We start from the raw sequence: 22423 nt of genomic DNA, 5'->3' as shown, positions 1-22423 counted from the left end.
TATGGGTCGGCACTTGACGGCAAGTTGAGAGAGGCTCGTTATTTATTGGACAACTAAAATCGGCTTGATATCGATACTCTACGGCTAACTGCTAACGGCTAATTAGGTTTTGACGAGAATCAAATTTCGTTTCAGTAGTAGGGTTTCGCGTCACCTTATAAAAAAAAAAAACGATTCACACGAGCGAATACTTGCCTCTTATATTTTAAATCTTATTGACAAATTCCTCTCTTCGGCTGAAAAAACTTCATTTAAAATAAATACAATCTTTCTGGTTATTCACTGGCAACACTATATTATTTATATTGTTTTCTTTTAGATAAAAACTCAAAGTAACCTTTTTCTTCGCGAGCGTATTTGTAAAAACTTCCTGAGAATTTAACTTTCAACGACATAAGCCACCCAGAATTCACACATTAGTGTCGCTTTACTGTTTTGCTTGACAAAATACTACCTTTATTAGGGCTGAACTTAACAATAGAAAGATGAGCAGCAAAACGTGCATTTTTCAGCCGAAATAATTGAAATTCGTGACATTTTTAACGTCTCTTTGAAAATATTCAAACAGAAGTACAAAATTGGCCGACACATCAAAGAAAATTGTAAAAATTAAAACTAATCCGTTAAAATTCTTCAAACGGCAAAATTTCAAATTGTTATTCCAGATAACCAAAAGGAAGAGACAATACAAAGACATAAAAATATACTATACAAATTTGGTTTTACCAATTTTACTGGACCAACGACATATTCAGTCTAAGGACTACATTATTCATTCAACAAACTCAAAACAATACCACGTCTTCTCTCCAATGAAATTCCGATAACAAACCCTAAAAACGGAGAACAACATAGCGGGTGTTGCGTAGATGCCCCATGGTTTATTCTTTACTGAGACTAGCCCTTCACTGTGAGAGTGCTATACATCAATATAAAGGAAGTAGTTCTTTTTCTTTTTGGATTCTTTTTTTGCTTTTCAAATTGTTTGATTAACTCACTATTATATATTGATTGCTCTATTTTTACTAGCGCATTTTTCTGAAATATCTGCTATTTTCTTTTCTTTTGTTCACCAGCTGTAGGTTTTCCTCATATCAAGTTCCTTTTTTTATTTGTTGGATTTGAGAAAAAAAAAAAAAAAAAAAAAAAAAAAAAAAAAAAAAAAAAAAACAGAACGACAGCAAAATGTTAAAAAGGTATTACCTGAGATTAGAAAAGAGAAAAAGCAAAGTAAAAAATAGAACAAAGGTAAAATGTAAAAAGGAGCACATGAGATCAGAAAAGAGTAAAAGCAAATTAAAAAATAAAAATAAATAAAACGAAGGTACAATTTAAAAAGAAATACCTGAGATGCATGACCAGCCAGTGCTTGGACCATAGGTATTAATTCTTCCAAAAATTGGTCTGGCCACAATATCCCAGTAATTAGACCACAACTTTGTGCTTCTGTCGCAGTTAACTTTTTACTTCCATAAAGTAAGCTACATGTCTGAAAAATTCATAGTTATACGAACAAAGCAGACAAATCAAACTACTTCAAGAAACAAAGAAACAAAAAGGAAGAAAAAAGGAACAAAGAAAGAAACAAAAGAGACAAAGAAACAAGAAAAATAAACAAAGCAAACAACTTCAAGACAAGTGAGGACACTAATTAAATAACTTAAAGGCATAGCCTTTAAGGTTATAAATGCCTTAATTTTAAGATATAATAAATTTAAGACACAAATTTGACATAACCTATTTCCTTTCTATGGCAAAGCTCTAGCAGTTCTTAAGTTTATTAAAGTCAATTTCCCCAATTTGCTTAAAATACACAAAGTATCGTTTTTCAAAGGCTGCATGGTTTAAAAAGCCATCTGTATCAAAGTTAACAAATTTTACTTTAAAAGGTCTCAGTATGTTTTAAACTTTTGTTTCATTTTACATGTTTGTCCATTTCTAACAGTTACTTTATAAACCATACTCTAAGCCTTAAGGTACCTGAAGAAAGTACACTTAAAATACCTTAGAAGTAAACTACCCTAAGAATCACCCCGTGCCTTAAAGTTCACTACTTTCCAAGCAATTTCCTAAAAGTTAAAGTACGGATTACTTTTCTAAACAATTTTACAAGCCTTAAAATTCCTTAAAGAACAGTAAATAGTACAAAATTCCTTAGACGTACGATACCTTAAAAAGTACCCAGCTACTTAAACTATACTGCTTTCTAAACCATTTTCTAAAACACAGTATGGATTACTTTCTAAACCAATTTCTTAGTTATATAAAACCATAAGGTACACTAAAAATACATTAAAGTATCTTAAAAGGGGAGTACCTTAAGAAGCACCCAACACATTAAAGTACCTTGGAAGCACAGTACCTTAAAGTAGCTACAGTACCCAGCAACTTCAAGCACAAGCAAACTTGTCAATACTATTCTTGAAAGATTTGGTAGTCAGCCATAACTACTTCTTGAGGGAGGTTGCCCCATTCCTTGACTACTCGGTTTTAGAAGGCCCACCTTCCAACTTCTTTATTGAAAGTGTTTTGCTTTAGTTTAAAGTCGAAGATGTCCTCGAAGATTGTTTGTGTTAAAGAAGACAATTTCCTCTAGTCCAATGTTATTGTAATGCTTGCGACATAGCTTGAAACTTTCAATAACATCACCTTGGAGGAGTCTATAGGAGATGGAAGGAAGTGACAGCTTTTCCAATCGTTCACAGTAGGAGAGGCCTCTTAGGTTTGGTACAGATATTGTTGCTCTGCTGAATCTTCTCAAGTGCATCAATGTCTTTTTGAAGGTGCGGTATCATGGCCGTGTGTCCATATTCAATAATCAGCCGAACAAGAGACTTGAATAGAGTTGAAAAAAGCTTAAGATTGCTTAAGGTGAAGTTTCTACGAATAATTCCAACTACTTTTGAAGCTTTTCTCACCACGGATTCTTAGTGGCTGGTGAATTTTAGCTCAGTGTTTCTCATTACTCTAAGGCCCCGCTCAAAAGATGTTTTTGGTATTAGACTGGTGTTACAGCTATGGGCTGACTTGAAATTCTGCGGTCCAAGGCAAAGGTGGGAGCTTTTGTTTGCGTTGGCCTCCATTTCCCACGCCCTCATGCAATCGGCTATCTTGTTCACGTCGGTCTGCAGTTCTTGAATATCATTTGGGCATTTGATAGGTCTAAAAAGCTTTGTATCTTCAGCATAGAGTGTGATATCTGAGTTAGTGTTGTCAGGCAGGTCGTTTGCAAAAAGATTGAAGAGCAGGGGCCCGATGACGCTACCTTGTGGAATACCGCTAGTTATTTTGTCACAACTGTCCTCATGTGGCCATCTACATTCACCCTCTGAGTTCTGCCTGCCAGAAAATTCGTGATCCAGCCAAGAGCTTTGCCCGCAATCTCAAGGATTCTTAGATTATGAAGGAGCTTTGAATGAGAAACTCTATCAAAGGCTTTACTAAGATCAAGGTATATTGCGTCGAATAGTATATTTTTGTCGAGGTTTAGTCTCCAGGTGTTTGTAACTAGAAGTAGCTGGGATTTAGCTGACCTATATCTCAAGAATCCAAACTGCCCCTTTTTTTTTTTTTTTTATAAATTTTTAGGTTAGAAGGTATTCTAGTAATCTGTCTGCTATGATGGACTCTAGGATTTTACCAGTGATGCATGTAAGATTTGTGGGCCTGTAGTTGATTGGGTTTTGTTTTTCACCTTTCTTGAAGGTTGTGGTGATAATTGCCATTTTCCAGATACTAGGGAGTTTTCCCGTATCTAGAGATGCCATAAAGATGAGAGATAGGGGTCTTGTGACTTGTTTTGCAAGTTCTTTAAGATTTTTTTAAGGTTCTTTAAGACTCATTAAGGTTCATTAAGATTCTTTAAGACTGTGTGGGCCATCTGATTTATTTGTGTTTAGCTTTTTAAATTTTTGGTAGATGGACTCTTCATCGAAATCTATTACTGAGAAAGCCAATAATTTCTTCCTCTGTTCGTGCTGCTTCATTTCTATACTCTCATTGTGGTGTAAAAACTGGTGCAAAATGATAATTAAATAGATTGGCTTTTTCAGTGGGGTCGTCCTATGTTTTTCCAGATAAAAGATTTATTAGAACTGGAATGCTAGTTCGGTCTGGTCTCTTGGAACTCACATAATTCCAGAAAGCCTTGGGATTTTCTTTTATATTTTTTGCGACTTGTTTTTCTCTTGGAGCTGCAAAATAACGTGTTAATTTTCTTACTTTATTTTTTAAGCGGCAGAATAGCATGAAATGTGGCGAACTTTCTCCAAGCCTGCTGCTTTCTTTCAATGAGCTCCACAGTTTCTCGGTTCAGTGCGGGTCTTGTGTACTTTATTTTAGCTGGCACAGATTTTTTTTTTTACCAATTTCTGGATTTTATCACAAAATAGCCCATACATTTCCTCCGCCGTCTCAAGATTTTTGAATTCTTTAGGCCAATCCACTTCGCTCAGAGCCTCAGGCATTGATTTGTAGTATGCTTGATAATAATTAAGTTTATTTTCAGTTTTAATTCTGTTTTGTTTCAGCTTTCCATTCGACAGTAATAGTAGCGTGACCCGACTTGCCCAGAGGTGCCTCAACTCTAACTATTTCGATTTCTGAGCGATTGCTGCACAAAACCAGGTCAAGTGTTGTTGGTTTATCTTTTCCCTGAATTCGAGTTGGCTGTTTTACAAGCTGGAGTAGATAGTTGTTATTTATTGATTTTAGATTTTTTTTTTTTGGTATGATGACCCAAGTGATTCTTGTGTATATTGTGCATCCCAATCAATCAGTGGGTAGTTGAAATCACCCAGTATGATGCTAGTAGTATTCGGTCGGTAATACTCGGGTAATTGAAGGGCTTTTGTACCTAAATCCACGGTTCATCGTTTTTTTATTTCTCTGGGTTAGCTGTAGCCATATACTCTCTAATCCATTTGTTTTTACATTAACATTAGCTATGTTACATTTTTCATGAGTGTAGAATAATATTCCTCTGCCATTTTTATCTTCAAGATTTGTGTAGTTTGGAACTGAAAATTCGGGAAGCGTGGTTGGGTGGCGGCTATTTTTGGGTTTGACTTCTACAATTCAAACATTCTGTGGGTTTTCAAGAGAAATTAAATGCTTCAGTTCCTCAAGTTCATTTGCAAGGGAGTCTGAACTTAGATAAAGTTTTTGATGCCCTTTCTCTCTCTGGATTTTAGCTTTTTGGTCTGGAGTCAGTTAGTACCTTGTTGAGCTCTAATTGTTGTTTCGTAGTCCTTTCGTCTTTGGTTGGAGAGAAAGTCAGGTTGGTTCTGACCATTTCTTTTCGACAGACAAATTTCTGCTAGGGCTCCTCTCAGCATGGGAGTTAGGTCTGGATTTATGTAAATCTTGGCTCGGTGTACTCATTGCTAGATGCTCAGAGGCACGGTGCTGGTTTAAGGATGATTCGACACTTCCTTTCAGTTTCAGAGGAGCCTTTCCTTAATTTCAAAAGAAGTGTGCGAGGTGACGACTCATCTTTTGGTCTATCGACTCGGAGGGCTTCAACGATATCATCTGTCGTTAGGATGGCTCCAAGGTTATTTTCTACTGCTAAGTTGATTGCTTCTTTAGAATCCGAAATTGTTCAGGACTGTGGCCAATAATCCCAAAGTTTATTTTATTTTCCTCTCTTAATTTTTTTTTTGTCTGCATCAGCACGATAATTACATTGACAGTAGGACAAATCTGCGAGTACTAAACTGTTAGGTTGACGGAGCTGGGGCTCAAGGTGTTCATTGGGATTTATTGCTGATGTAGGATTCGCGGTTGGGCCAAGATTGCTTAGCTCTCGCAATTTGAGCTGTAGCTGGGCAGCTTGCCTTTTATTACACCCTGACATTCGTATTTAAAAAGTGTTTGATAAAGGTTTTTGCAGCCTTTGCAGCAAGTTCTAAATCGGCACTCATACCTCTACAGGAGGCATGTTCCTATTCTTTACAGAAGAAACATAGAAAAGAAGTTGAAGTTTCGGTTGTTTTGTGGCAGTAAGTGCATTCTGGGTCGACGCCGGTCAATAACAATGATCCAGAACTTGAGGGCTAGATTTTGGTAGGGCCATGTGAAGGATCTAACGATAGAGTTGGTAGTAAGGCTCATTATTGCTTCCAGTAAGTGCATCATTACGCTTAGCTCTACTATTTTGTTCAAAATTTGCTCCGTCTTTCTTCAAAATTATTTCCCCCTTAGTTCCGCTCCGTTATTTAGAATAGCTTCTGCAGCGCTTGTTGGAGAGAGTTGTTTCGGTGTACTAGGATATGTTATGGGACTTGGGCTATTCGTCGCTCCTTTATACCTGTTACACTTCCATTTTTCTCGAATTTTATGTGTGTTTAGTTCGCCCAAAGTCGTGTTGACGCATGAAAAATTCATTTGAAAAAAAAAATCACTGATTTAATAATGTTTATAAGTATCCGATTTTAGTTGTTATCAGTTGAAATTCTGAAACGAGACTCATTTTGAACCGATTGGGGTGACTGAGGAGCGTGCATGGCCAAGCTCAGAAGGCTTGGTGCCGTGGAGAGTTACTAGCAGTAGCTAACAACTTAGCAGTCAAATACTAGACAAAATAAAATTGATCAGATACGTAAGTACGTCGGACTTCATTCTGAGGAGGAAAGGAGGAATTGTAAAAAAGATAATGAGGAGGAAAATGAGGACTTCTTTTTTAATTACGAGGTTTATAGAAAGCAGATTTCAAGCCGCCTCCTACGGGTCAGACCTGTATGCACTGATCATAATAGAAGGGAAAAAATCTCAAAAGTTACTTCCAACATATAATACACTAAACATCTTTTCATAAAAAGCTTGACACTGCTACGTGGTACCAAGTTGTCACAACGTTCAGCTTGAAATGAACTCTGCTAAGCCCTTTAAAACAGTAACGTCATTTCAACTATCTTGGATTCTTCATATCATAGGTGCAAAAAGGCCTGAGTCAGACGGGAGGAGGCGTAACACTCTTCCAAGGTAGGAGGAGGGCTTTGGATCAGCTCCAGGTACAAAAATTTGCGTCTCAAGGCAACTAGTTTCCCAAAAGAAGGGAAGGGGCCTCAACGAAGGTGAGGACTCCTCCCCTATTTACAGGCATAAATCTAGCCCTCGTTTTTCCGTGACCTTATAAAGCAGCAGGAGTAAATACACTAAATAAAAACAATCAGACAAAAAAAAAACTTACTAAGGAATTTCCAAAGACAACTGGAAAAGATAAAGATATAGCCCCTTCGGGAACTTGACCCAGCTTTCCATAAGGCATGAAAAATACAGCAGTGTCACTAGCATAGATAAGGTCAAATAAGGGCAGCATTGCAGCTCCTAGTCCTATACAGGAGCCATTTATTCCAGCTATAATTGGTTTAGGAAAGTGTACTAAAGTCCATATAAAATACCTATAAAATAAATAAATAAATCAGTAGATCTAATAGGAGTATAGGACAATCTAAAAAAAACAGAGCAGCAGTGTCTCAGCACATTCCTGGTGTGCATTTGTGTCTGTTTGGGGCTAAACTGGTTGATAGTATTTTTTGACATTTTACCAAAAATTTCTCAATTTTTAACCAGAAATCCTCCCGTAGATTCTCAGCGCAAAACTACAGTGAATTTCACAGAGAACCATATAGCTAGTTCTTTAGAACATAAGTAAATTCAGGTAAAGTTGAAAAATTTGGACTTTCACTGGTTACCCATACCATCCCAAATTGAGCATATATTTGGGACAGGGATGGATGCAGCAGGGATGGAGAGACAAAGAGAGAGAAAGAAAGAGAAAAAGAGAGAAAGAAAGAGAGAAAGAAAGAGAGAAAGAAAGAGATAAAGAAAGAGAAAGAGAGAAAGAAAGAGAGAAAGAGAGAGAAATAGAGAGAGAAAGAGAAACTGAAAGGGGTGTGTACTTAGAATTCATCTAAGATGCTATAGAAAGACCACTAACAAAATTTTTGTCAAATTTTCATACTGGTACAAATAAAAAAATGACCATATTTCAATGACCACCAGTTGACATTTTTAAAAACTGTAACTGAATTAACCGATAAAAGCATTAGCAGAGCAGTACGCATTAAGTATATGAACATATCAGCTGGTGCACAAAACTGGTGCTAGACAAGGAACAGGTGCCTAAACCTCCAGAACTAAACCACACTAATCAACGATTAAGAGTCGATTACCAATAGGAGAAGAAGCACCAGAGTTGGCTAATTTACACAATTTTATAGTAACACATTACCATTTATATAAGAAATCAATCCCCTTTCTTAAATTTCATCTTACATTAACCATTTTTTAATTCGACACCAACAAAATTCATTTATTGTCATTTTGTCAACAAAATTCATAATTGTCATTATTGTCAACGAAATTCATTCAAGAAACAACAAAATACCTTTCACAGTCTTCAGCTCTCTGCAGTTATTTTCACAGGACATTTCCAATTTGAAACAAATGAGATAAAATGGGTACACCCTTTAAAACTAGTCTAATCTAAAAACAAAACTGTTCATCTCATATTTAATATTAAATAATTTAAAACCAAAGAATCTAACTTTTTTTTTAAGTACATTTTTGATTGGATAAAAATAAACTTAGTCCTTCGACTAAAATTCAAATTTTGTAAATTAATATTAAGCTTGTTTCGAAGTTTTGCATCAGTTTGTCATACTGCTTGGCGTCAACAAAAATTAACCAATGGCGCCAATTGGGAGGGTTTAGGGAAATATACCCCCCAAAAACTCTGTGAATTGACCCCAGTGACAAATGAGTATACTAATAAGACAGTGGCGGTTGACGATACACCCAATTAAGTCTTCTGTTGACCTAGTGCCACAGACATTCTCGGTACGGCATTACGATCTACAGTAAGGGGAAACAAAATTATAAAAACTCAACACGAGGAACAGAAAACCTTACTTAATAGCTTCAGCCATCTCTACCGCCACTTTTCTGCACCCTTCTGGAGTTGAACGGACTAAATAAGGCAAATCGACTCCCTGGCAGAATATTCTATCCACAGATGTCAAAAGTACTACTTTACAGCGTTTATCTCTTCTCAATAATAAGAGGATATCTCTAAGCTCTTTCAAGACCTAAAAAAAAAAAAAAAAAAAAAAAAAAAAAAAAAAAAAAAAAAAAAAACTGGATTTGAATCTACTATAAATTGAATTTGCACCATATGTACAAATCTAAATCGCAAACATTAACCCGGAAAACAAAAGAACAGTATCAAAACATAACCTCAATGATCAGTGATAGCAGAAACAATGTTGCCAACATCAGCAAATAAAAATAACGGGCTTTCCAAATCCAGCGTTCTTTTTAGATACCCTTTGTACTTTTTAGGCCCAAGGACAAAATAACTCACTTTGCCACAGAGGATAAAAACGCTGGGAAAGTAGAAAATAATTACTTTTTCCACAAGAACATACTAATAGTTAAAATAATTAATTGAATATAATTAAGTTATTAATAGTAACATAATAAAATATAATTTTGTCGTTACTAATTAAAAAAAATTAAAATATAATGTCAGTTATAAAAACCCAAATAAAAATTTATCATACAATTACACCACATTTGGAGCCCACACCACAGACATTAACCTGCAAATGAAAAGCATAGGATCAAAACATAACCTCAATGATCAGTGATAACAAAACATGCAGAAACAATGTTGCCAACAACAACAAATAAAAATAACAGGCTTCTCAAATCCGGCGTTCTTTTTTAGACACCTTTTACAACGAACACGGTACATATCAAGGCTTCATTGAGAGTTCAACAGAGTAGAGGCAAGATATATCAACATAGAGGGCTTTACTTGACATGTTAGATGGTAGTAAAAGATACGTCTTTAAAAAAAGAAGATCCACAGCAGGGGCGGATTCAGGATGTTTTTTAGGAGGGGGGGGCCAAAAGAGGTTTATCCGAAAAATGTGCGTTAGGAGCAAGTTTAATTAAAGCAAACTGTCGTTAATTAAGTACACTACACAGCTTCAGACTATGTTGGGGGGGGGGGCCCCCCTCGCCCCTCCCATGGATCCACCACTGATCCACAGAATTTATCTTAATCAGCTGTGTATATTTTTTCTGCATAGAATTATATTAAATTATACAGTATAAACAGTTAGGTTTATGCTGTAATTGCAATATTAGGATATAAGAACTAAAAACTATTCCAAGGCAAGGTTATAATTTTTTGAATAATAGAATGAAATAACTAATTCTGAATATGTAAACGAATTCGTATTTCAACAGCTGTTAATTTTTTCTTTTTTTTCTCCCTATTGATTTAATTTCTTCTGTAGATTTCTGGTCACTTTTACAAGTCTTTTTGCTATCTGCCAATTTTTTGGGTGATGTAAGAGCATAAGAAACAAGATTCGTTATATAATGATTTAAATTTTATTTGATTTCTGCTTAATTTAATACAAGGAAAGAGGTCTAAATCAAGGTTCTTTTCAGCAGGATCTTAAACTTTTAGTAAATGTATCTCAATCTTCAACTCTGGCATCCCCCTAGTGGTTTACAAAAGAGATCGTACTGAAGTGGCCAGATTTTCAAACTCCAGAGCATCTGCACGAAGTGTAGTAGGGAAGGGGCAGAAGATTACTGCCTTGAATTATAATGCTCTTTTTTAGACAGATTCGTACTGATGAAACTAAAAACAATACATAAGTACACTTAACCAAGGCTGGGGGAGGGGCTCCCTCCCCCTGTCCCCAGATCCTTCACTGACAACATTGCGTACATGTATGCTATATATAGCGCAGGAGCATTCAAAATTCATAAGAAGTCACTGTTCTGAAGAGGGCAAGAACGTAAAAACATATAGTTTATAAATACCTTTTTAGCCTCGGCCCTTCTCCCCCCTTTGAAAAACCTTATATATCTTTTACATTTAGGACTAGATACATCTATGATATGACAAGAGATAAAGACAAATAGGCCTACTTACAAGGACGTTCAATGCATTCTTCAAAGATGTAGAAACTGGATTCAAAATAATTTGCGTCACGTGTCCAATTATCTTCACAGCCACTTCCTTATATTTCGAATATGGGTCTATTTGACGAAGACTGGACCTCTGTCCTTTTTTTGGATCTAAAAAAAAATCTAAAAAAAATTAACAACAACCCAATTTAACCATAATGTTTCGTTCCTTATTTCTCCTTAAGCGGTTTTTTTTTCAAGAAGCATGTTCAATTTTTTGTCTCAATGTTTACAATTTTGTTGATTGCCTTTTTGTGTCAACCAGGTATCCTTACACTTTGCCATTTGTCTTTGCTTTCAATAAATAATGCAGTTCAAATCCCACTCATTATTTACGATTATTCTATTCTAATAATGGGTAATATTTTCAAGACAATGAATATGCTAAATAATTTCAAAACATCACTTAATTATGACTGGAAGGCACGGACTTAAAAACTTTGACAGCAAGAGTTCCCAAGAGAATAATGTACCTACTTCCACGTGAAGCAAAAGAAATAGCAGCACCATTCTAGAGAAGAACGCACATCAGCTGCTTAGATATAAATAGCCTGACCACATTCCCTATATTTTGAAAAAAATCTTTTAGGGAATTCCATTGAAAAATGTCTTTTTTTGGTAGGCCTATTTCATTGAAAAATGACGAATCCCCCTTAGATTTTGAAAAATACATTTTCTACTCCCCAAGTTTTCATAAATAGATGCCACTGGACATAATGCATGACCATACACCATGTACCCCTGAGAATTGTCCAGAGGGCTCTCCCTCCTGGAAAACAATGAAAAATAATAGCCAGAACAAGCCCTTTTTCATCCTCTTCTCCATAAAGCTTGAACCTGTAGGCGTCACCTATGATAGACATGAGGCATATGAACAAAATATCTAAAATTCAAAAGATGGTGCTATCAAATAGTTCGTGGTAACGAGCTGTAAGCAGGGAATGACTCGTCTCAACAGTAACCAAAACTCTAAGTTTTGAGCCTGAGAAAATTTACTGAATTTTCAAAAAGGGGGAAACAACCCCCAAAGCGATTTTAAAGAAAATCACAGCATCATGTTTAGCATATCAGAGAACCCGACTCAAAAGGTTTCAAGCTCATATACACAAAAATGTAAAATTTCGCATTCTTTGCCAGAAGAAAAATCACAGATGTGTGTTTGTTTGAGTTTTTTCCCCAGGGGTGATCATATCGAACCAATGATCGTAGAAGATCAGAAAAGGGCTCTTTTGACTGGAAATCAAAAGTTCTAGTGCTCTTTATCAGTAACCAAAAAGATTGGAGGGCAACCAGCCCACCTCCCATGCCTTTTTTTTCCTCCAAAGACACACGCTCAAAATTTCGAAATAATCATTTGATTCAGTAAAGTTGAAAGGTCCAAGAACTATGTCCTTGCTTTAAGATCCGCAATTTGCCCATTGTCCGCAATGTGCCCATGGTATTTGTTATTGAGAAACATACGGAAATTTTTTTGGGGGTGTTTTCTGCGGGGGTTTCACGGGGAGAATTTTACGTGGGAGGAGAGTTTCTGGAGGGAATTTTCCTAGAAAATTTTACACGAGGGAGGGGGGAGTGAAGGGGATTTCCTGGCATGATTTGAAAAGCAGCCAGAAATTAAATAAAAAAAAAATGTAATAAAAAAAAAGTTTTTTTTCAACTGAAAGTAAGAAAAACAACATTTATGTTGAAACAACATAAACGAACAGAAATTATTCCGTTTATTAGGGGGCTGTAATTCCTCAACCCTCGCTCTTTAAGCTAAAGTTTGAATTTTTGCCACAATTCTTGAACAAAGACTGCTCAAACACAAGGCCCATTGAATTTGAACGACAAGTGTTTTAAAGAACTTGAAGACTTTAGTGTAAAGCGCGAGGGTTGAGGAAGGGGTAGATCCCCTCATATACGAAATAATTTCTGTTCGTTTTAAGTTTTAATGTTGCTCCTTACTTTCAGTTGAAAAAACTATTTTTTTTATTTATTTGAGTGTAAAAACAACACACTTAGTGGAGAAAGCTTTGACAAATACGAAAATTCAAAAATGTTTGCTTATGGCTTCTGTTGAAGTAATACTGGTGGAAAAGCTTGCCCCTCTCTACTGCTGCTACCAATTACGCTATTCAGACCAAGGGCTGCATTTTGGAGATTAGAAGGCAGTATCTGTGAAACCATTTTGCAGAGTTATGTTACAACCAGGGTCAGATCTGACATCTGCTTTGCAACACCTTCAGGTGGATATGTACTTCATGTCACATTCATCAATTGGGTGAGGTTTAAATGTCAGTGGGGGGGGAGGGGAGGGGTCTATATTTACAAGGGGAACACGTTTTGTATGAGTCGGATGTTCTCTCTTCAAGACCTAAGCAGCAGTCATCATAGGTATATTTTTGGTGAATGAGTAAATCACAATAGCTTTTTTCTCAATGAGTATTGGACACTCCTTGGAGTTTGCAGCATGTTTTCTATTACAGTCTGGGTACTAGGTGTCTGTTCTTCCTTTGCTGTCTTGGAATGGAGGCATTCTTCAAGGGCATGTTGTCCACTACATAGTAGACATCTTCTGCCTCTACAGCAATTTGAAGCCATGTGGCCAAAATCCTGGCAATTGAAGCATTGTATTGACTGGGGATAAACTGCTTTACTGTATACCTAGCACCCCACAACAAAGATTCAGTAAGAATTAAACATCTTGCTTGAAAGTACAAACCAAAGGGATGGGTCAATGGGCTTCCCTGACAAATTCATAAAGATCAGTAACCTCCTCAGATGGGATGAATACAGCTTGGCTTTCATCAGTAGTTCCAGGTTGAACAGCTAGGAATAGAAAGTATGACAGTAGCTACTGATTGAAATCAGGTGGTTCCGGATAGAACAGCTTGGTTTTCTTCCAGGAAGGAGCACTACAGACGCCCTCGTTAGACTGGCGCATCTGATAAAGCAAAGTTTTAAAAACAGGAAAAGCAGTCCACCTAATATTTTCAGAAATGGACTCAGATTTGATAGTTTTGATATAAGACAAATAGTTGGAAAGCTGTCTGTACTGGGATTACCAGGCCTAATGTTAAATCGGATTTACCTATTTTTGATGGGTAGGGAAGTCCATACCTCTTCAGGGGGTCTCTACTCTGAGTTTAAGAAAAAAAGCTTATGAGGTTGGACTCCCTCAAGGGGCTGTTCTATGCCCACTAATCTTTTTTCAATTTATTGTCATGAGATAGGCCTAAATAATATCCTGGGGGTAAAGCTATTTCTGTATGCTTATATTATTGCAGTTGTGGGGAGATACACTATGTAGTCAGCCTCTCAAAAGGCAGAAGATATGATGTCAATTAGGGCAACTAAAAATAACATGGTTTTCTCAAGCCAAAAGTCATTTATTCTGTTTTCCCATAGAATATAAAACATGACCCACTTGCAACCTTTGGAAAAATTGAATGGAAATGTGATTGTAGCTGCAGAACATTCCCGGTTTTTAGGAGTTATGTTTGACCAAAAACTCACATGAAACCTTTTACCTGGCTTTATTAAAACAATAAACCCAAGAAACAAGAAAACAAAAGACAATAAAACAAGAAACAATAAAGCTTTAAACAATAAAGCTCTCTGACTTGGGAGAAGAGGAGCCCACACAGCATTTGATTCAACAATTATCATATCTAAGATAGACTACAGATCATTTATCTATGGAGCTGCTAAGAAACATCACCTGAAGAAAATTGACACTACCCTCCATGCAACTTTATGAAGAGCCTTTAACTACCTAAAATCAACTCCTATTGCAGCAATGCACTGCGAAATCTCCATCCAGTCGCTTCACATGAGAAGTAGATACCTGCTTGCAAGATATTTTGCAAAAAAGATTTAGTTCAAAAATCACATTATTCATGAAAAAATCATTAGTCACCAAAATCCTGATACCCATTTCAAGCAAAATGATATACCCTCTTACTAGATTCTTTGTCTTTCTAGTGCGGAAGACTTTATGGAGAATGGCAAACTGAATTTTAAATTAGATGACGATTCTTCTAGGGCCTCCAGAAGAATTGATGAATTATTATCCTAAAATCAGTGTCACAAAAAAAGAAGGATTCCCCAATTTATTGATGAAAGTTATCATCTTGGGAAAGATGACAGATTATTAGGACTACACTCCAGTTTATATAGACGGCTCAGAGATTGAGAAAACATGCAGTTGTTCAGTTGTTATATCCTCTCACCTCCGAGAGTCTATCTCTTTCTTACTGCTTACACACGTATCTGACAATTTTTTCAGATGAGCTTATGACAATCAAGTTTGCTTTTCAAGCCATGTAAAGCTAAATGTTTGTCAGACACCAGAAGTGCATTGTCTACACTAATCCACTATAAGTTCTGAATTACTTTTGACATCAGCAAAGCCCAACAAGAAATGTTGCCCTCCAGATTGAAAATATGGTTACACAATTATCAAGAAAAGGTACATCAGTTTTGCTTATTTGGACTCCTGTACACTGTGTGATAACAGGAAATGAATTAGCAGACTTGGTAGCAAAGCAAGCTTGGCCGCAGAAGGATCAACTGATACAAACGTATACAATCTACTGGCTGAACCTGTCAAACTCCAAACAACAATATTTACTTTTTACATTATTCTAACCAATTCTATTTCCCTCCTCAAAATCAATCAGCCAGCTATAAAGAAATAACTTATATCCTAAAAGAGAAGATTGTCTATTAAACCTTAAACAATTTACCCCAACCAGACTAACAGTTCTAGAAACCAGCTCCAAAATGTGAATAAACCTTCATTGTGGTTCATATACCTCCATGCATAAGAAAAAAAAAAGAATATTCAGAGTCATAAACAAAAAAAAAAACTTGTCTAAATTGACTATTGGTATAAGGATAAAGTATATAATTAAAACTGGAAAACAGATTTGGGAAATTTTCAATAGTTCCTAAATCATCCAAGTTCAATTACTGATAAGTTTTGAACTTGTACAAAAAAGAAGAAAGAATTTATCTACTTACATAGAATTCATCTAAAGAAAAAATGATTCTACTGAAATAGATTCTTACCATCATTTTCCAAACATATGACTTCTTGATACTCAGGTAAGATCTCATCAGCCTGAGGTTTAAGAACTAATGATTTTGTTGTTGAGTCAAATGGAACAGTGCTACTTGCTATAGGGACCATTATTGGTGTACAGCTATTATAAAACAGTGCTGAATCTATAGATCTTTTACTTGCTTGAACAGAAGAAATAGAAGATTCACTTCGAAAACTTGCTGTCTCTGAAGCATTTTCATCTTCAAATGACTGTTTTTTTCTCTTCTTCTTTGTGCTTTTCATTACAGGGAATGGAGGCTCTTCAACACTTAGGCATGAGGAGATATTTAGTATTTGCTCTTGGTCAACAGTTTCAGTTTTTTGGTTTTCAATATAATTTCGGGGTTTCTCAAATATCTCAACATCAGAGTAAGATGAATCAGATCCAAATGATCGCCTTCTTGCAATAACTGATTTGGGGGGCATAATGAATGGGCGTGGTTCAAAAATATATGAAAATGCTAGATCTGGATCAAGATTTTGCTGAGTTGAGACTGCACCTTTGGTCACTTTACCATTTTTGTTATTGTTAATTTTTGGAGCTTCTGAATTTGGTACTGATTTCTCTTTTTTAACATCTAGCTGCTTTCTCTCTTCCACTGGCTTTCCTTTCACTTTATTTGAATTCTTCTTTATTCTTATGGTAGTTCCTTTAGCTTTGTTTTCATTTTTCTTTTGAATCTTTTTAAAAATCTTTGTAATGTTGAGTTTTTTTGAAGAGTTTTTCAAGACTTTACCTGGAGTTCCTTTAATCTTCCTCAACTGACTATCTGCTTTTCCATTCACTTTTTTCAGGGACGATAAGGTATTGATTTTGTTTTTTTTCGATGGCATTTCCTTTTTCTTAAGAGACTTTTGTGCCTTTTCCATCTTTATCTTTTGGGAGTGATTTTTAAGTTTTTTTGAAGAATGTTTCAAGGTTTTACTGGGAGTTCCTTTAATCTTTCTCAACTGACTATCTGCTTTCCCATTCACTTTTTTAAGGCATGATGCAGTCCTGACTAGTGGTTTTTTTGATGGCACTTCCTTTTTCTTAATAGACTTTTTTAGTTTATCCATCTTTATCTTTTGGGTAGTTTCTTTCTTTTCTGTCCTACAATCAAGACTCCTTAATGAACCAAGACCCTTTGGTGATTTGGTTCTACTTCTTCTTCTTAGAAATGATACAGCAGTATTGGTATAATTTTTGGGGAGTACTTTATCACTACCTGGACCAACTCGAGAATCAATATCATACATCATAAGCAGTGCCCCCTCATCACACAATAATTGTGAAATTTCTCTCTTAGATGACATCTTTGCCAGAGCTCTAATGGCTGCAAACCTATGAGAAAAAATTACAATTAACTGACATGAGTCTTGCATCAAAGCTAAATATAGCAGCAATCAGCTTATTGAAAAAAAAATATTATATCTTACATAAGTCTTGTATTGAAAGATAAATCAAATACGTAGAGATAAAATTAACAACATGGGGGACTGTGAAAGTTAAAATTTTAAACTCTATGAACCTTGGAGGTTGACAAATCTACATTTACATGCACAAGTATCAGAGTTTATGTACCATACATATATAAAAAAAACGGCCAGAAAATATAAATACTTGCTAAAAAATGTCTTGTTCTAATGATATTTAAAATTAGTAATCTCAGCTTTTCTAATCTCATCATTAAATCTTAAAAATACGTTTTTTTTAACTAAAGAATATAACAATATGACAGCTTAAATTGAGTATGAATAATGTCATATAATAAGTTAAGCCTAAACAAGCAGACATCATTATGAATTGCTAAATAAAATCTAATACAGACAAACATTATCCATAACAATAAAAAAGTATGAAACAGTTATAAATTCCAAAAAAGAAATATTGTGTTGTTCAAACCCTCCTAAGGCTACATTAACCTTAATACAGCTTTAGAAGTGGTAACATTAACCTCAGATTTGTAACCAGCAAGTTCAGAAAGTCTAAAAACACAATTTTCTGCAAAAATTGTACACCATTTGTAAAATATGTAATTCAACATCTTTTAAATTTGGTATTATATGCTAGAATGTTAGCCTGTATGTGATCATTAAACATTATAACTTGAATGCCAATTTTGGTTGAGATCAAAAACCAGTTTTAAGTATGCTTATGCCCTTAAGTTCCTTTGATTTGGGACTTTATTCATTTTGCAACATTAGTCAGGGATTTGAAATCAGTAAACACCAGTTTCAGTGAAAACCAAACAACATTTGTTTAATGCATGTCTTTATTTGGGAGTTCCATTGCAATCTTATCCAATAGTTCATTTATTTAGGGCTATTTCCTAAACAAAACCTTAATAATCATGAGTTGAAAGAAGTAAAGTATGCCCACAAATAAATGTAGATTGTGAACCATTGCATTACTCTAATTTAAAAAGGTGTAATTCATACAAAATTATACTAGATACAAATGTTAAAAACAGACTATTTTCACAATTTGGAGTGGTTGCCCATGGGGCTGAACTTAACACGTCATCCCTGGAGCCACATATTTTCTTTTTTTTTCTTTTTATAACTCTTTTAATTAAAGTGACTATCTCAAAATTTTGGTCTTATGTCATGTAAGGATTCAGGGCATGCAGTACCATAATTAGGAGGCAGTAGCCCCTAGTTGGAAGGAAAAAAAAGGCAGGTTACCTTCTGGCCAGTTTTACTCCACATAAAAGGAGCCAGAGCCCAAAATTTGCAAGCATACAACCCTTTTCCTTAACTTTCTATGGTCATTCATTCTACACAATGACCTAATTACCTTAAATTGCAGCTAGGAGCAATCTAAGGATTTCTCCTTTTAGAGCTCCAGAATGATGACTATTTGTATGCAAGAACCACTGGTGACCAGGTGCTGCTCCATCTTCAATAGCATCCCAATTGAATTTACACTCTCTGGAGGACCACTCAGCATCTAGCCTTTGTGTAAAAACATCAACAGATTCAGTAACAGTTCCATTAGATAATTTGTTCCAATTGTTGACAATATGTGTTGAGAAGAATTGAGTACAGACTCTAGATGTTGTAGAGTGCTTGACAAGTTTCAGTAGATGACCTCTAGTTTTTGAATTGGTACTAACAGTAGGGAATAATGCTGGGAGAATGTTAGCCCTCAATAACTTAAAGGCTAAAATGACATCCCCTCTATTTCAAATGAAAAATTCTTTTAAATGTTTTCACTCTTATAGCTAAGAAATCAAAAATTAATTTAGATTTTTAAGGAATAAATATCAGCATATGTATATTTAACTGACAATGCACATTTTTTTCAGTAAATTCATTTGAATTTTTTTCAGTAAAGTACAAATTATATTCTGGCACTTAGAAAGCATAGGGGTTTTGAACCCTACTCATATTAATATCTGCTTGTTTTGAGTTTGACTCTGTTGTTTATTTTAATTTCTGTTTGTTTTCGATTTCACTTGACTATTCATTCTGGCTTTTGGCAACTGCTCGCTTTGAATATTATTTGATTCTATTTTTTGTTCGATTTGTGTTTAAAAGGTTTCTTTACTTTTTTTGAAAAACTTATTAAGTGGAAAAATTTTTTTTTTTTTTTTAGTTAATTACAAACAGAGAACATGTTATTTTAAACATATTAGTATTATTTAAAATGATCAAAACAGATGAGTGATAATAAAACAGAAGACAGTGATCTGATTATTAGAAACTTGCTGCATGTTGCAAAGTAAGAATTTTATTAGTAGTTTTTTCTTTTGGTTTTGTATATAGCCTAGGGCACCATAAGACAGGGAAGAATGCTTTTGTCAGAGTAGCAAATTTTGCATTTGGAAAGCTGTTATTTTATTAATATTAATTAAAAAAAAAACTTTCCATAAAAGAAGTTTTTCAAAGAAAAGTAAAGGCCATTTTAAACTTAAGCTCAGCAGATACAAATACCTGTTAAAATTCAAACTCAAAATGACAAGAAATTACTATTAAAGAATAAATGAAACCCAAAACGAACAGAAATGAAATAAACAATCATAGCAAAAAACATACAACAAGTAATAATATAAATGAATAAATAAATCTTAAAGCAAGTAATCCTTAAATTGAATATTAGCTTAAAACGAAAAAAAGTGTTTTGCTATTGAAGAATAAATGAAACCTGAAACGAACAGAAATTAAATAAACAATCAATGCAAACAAACATACAATAGATATTAATGTAAATGAATAAATAAATCTTAAAATGAGTAAAACTTAAACGGAATATACAAATCAATCTTGAAACAAACAAAAATCACTAAACAAAAGTTTGGGTATCACCACCTTCTCTCACTGTAAAAGTCTAAAACCTACTGCGTCATTGGCACTGCGTCATTGGCTACTGAAAACCAATTGTATTACAAATATTTTCTTTTGTACTTAATATTAAAAATAAACATTAAAATTATGGTAAAATTTTGAACTGATGAGCTATCAGCAATTAATATCATTATACATCAAATATTCAGTTTCATTTGTTAGCTCTTTCTAAAGTTGTTCAAGACAAATATAGTTTCACTACAAACAAGAGTTTGGATACCGCCCCCTTCCTTAACTGTAAATAAAAACCAAAAGCCTACTGCATCATTGGCACTCAACTGAAAACGAATTATATTACACATATTTTCTTTTCCAGTTCTAACAGCATTGAAATTATATGTAATTATATCAAATGAACCCTCTCTGAAGTTTATATGAGGATCCCTTTCATAAGAACCATATATGCCCCAAGGCATAACTTACAATGCCTGCCCCCGGGCCATGGAGGGTTGTGTTGACACTTGAATTTTTGTTATCTGACTTTTGAACAATTTTTAACTTAATGACTATCTCAAAATTTTTATTGGATACATTTGGGAAAAAGGAGCTTGGGAGGGGGGGGGGGCTAGATGCCCTCCAATCTTTTTTGACTTTCAAAAACTAAAATAGAACTTTCAATTTCCAATCAAATGAGCCCTCTCTGAAGTTTTTACAAGCATCCCTTCCATAAGAGCTACATATTCCCCCAGGGCATAGCTTACAACACATGCCTTCAGGCCCTGGGGGCTGTGTTGGCCCCATAGTTTTGTTACATGGTCTTTGAACTATTTTAAAAAAAAATGGCTATCTCAAAGTTCTTATCAGATGGGTTTGAGAAAAAAGGGCGTGGAGGAGGGGGGGGGGGGCTAGGTGCCCTCCAATCTCTTGACTCTTAAAAAGTGAACTAGAACTTTCAATTTCCAATCAAATGAGTCCTTTTTGAAGTTTATACAAGCATCTCTTCCATAAGAACCATATATGCCCCCAGGGCATAACTTACAACACCTGCCCATGGGCCCTGGGGAGCTGTGTTGACCCCTGAGTTTTTGTTATATGATCTTTGAACTATTTTTAACAGAAACTATCTCAAAATTTTATTGGATGCATTTGGGAAAAAAGGGTGTGAGGGGGAGGGGCTGGTTACCCTCTGATATCTTCTGATGCTTAAAAAGTGAACTAGAACTTTGAATTTCCAATCAAATGAGCCCTCTTGTTTATACAAGCATTCCTTCCATAAGAACCATATATGCCCCTAGGGCATAGCTTATAACCCTTGCCCTGAGTCCTGCTCAAAGATATAATTTTCTGAGCTTTCAACTACACTGAACAAAATAGCTATCTCAAAATTTGGATTGAATGTGTTTGGGGAAATGGTGGGCATGGAAGGGGTGTTAGCTGCCTTCCAATCACTTTTGACTATTAAAAAGGACACTATCCTTGAAATTTCCAATTGAATGTGCCCTTTTTGAAGTTTCTATGACAAAGCTTTCTATAAAAAACTTATATGCCCCCAGGACATAACTTACAACCCTTGCCCTGAGGGCTGTGTCATCCTCAAAGACCTAATTTCCAGAATTTTCAACTACATTGAACAAAATGGCTATCTCAAAATTTTGATTGGATGTGTTTGGGGAAAAAGTGGGCATTGGATGTGTTTGGGGAAAAGGGGTTAGTTGCCCTCCGATCACTTTTGACTATTAAAAAGGGCACTAGCCCTTTCAATTTCCAATCAAATGAGCTCTTTTTGAAGTTTCTATAACAAAGCTTTCATTCAAAACCATATATGCTCCAGGGCAAAACTTACAACCCTTGCCCTGAGGGCCGTGGGGGAATGTCATCCTCAAAAACATAATTTCTATTTGGAAATCAACTATGTAGAACAAAATGGCTATCTCAAAATTTTGATTGGATGTGTTTGGGGAAATGGTGGGCATGGAAGGGGTGTTAGTTGCCTTCCAATCACATTTGACCCTTAAAAAAGGCACTAGAAATCTTAATTTCCAATCAAATGAGCCCCCTTGAAGTTTATAT

At 35.3% G+C, this 22423-nt stretch overlaps 1 protein-coding gene across 1 annotated transcript in view; it reads right to left on the bottom strand.

The window, feature by feature from the left end:
- LOC148944606 (uncharacterized) overlaps positions 1-22423 on the bottom strand; it is a 53276-nt gene that overhangs the window by 18603 nt on the left and 12250 nt on the right. Inside the window, exons 2-6 of the mRNA XM_089099718.1 lie at positions 16051-17408; positions 10961-11106; positions 8917-9092; positions 7193-7403; positions 1346-1489 (exon numbers count right to left, since the gene is read on the bottom strand). Coding sequence (XP_088955844.1) covers positions 1346-1489; positions 7193-7403; positions 8917-9092; positions 10961-11106; positions 16051-17380 — 2007 coding nt within the window. The 5' untranslated portion in view covers positions 17381-17408. The remainder of the gene's footprint in view (positions 1-1345; positions 1490-7192; positions 7404-8916; positions 9093-10960; positions 11107-16050; positions 17409-22423) is intronic.

This window comes from Artemia sp. Qi Xiang Cuo, chromosome 14 (assembly GCF_049724085.1).
Source record: "Artemia sp. Qi Xiang Cuo chromosome 14, ASM4972408v1, whole genome shotgun sequence".
In the NCBI taxonomy this organism is placed as follows: domain Eukaryota; kingdom Metazoa; phylum Arthropoda; class Branchiopoda; order Anostraca; family Artemiidae; genus Artemia; species Artemia sp. Qi Xiang Cuo.
The sequence above is the reverse complement of the archived record's forward strand: the minus strand, read 5'-3'. Positions and strand labels throughout refer to the sequence as shown.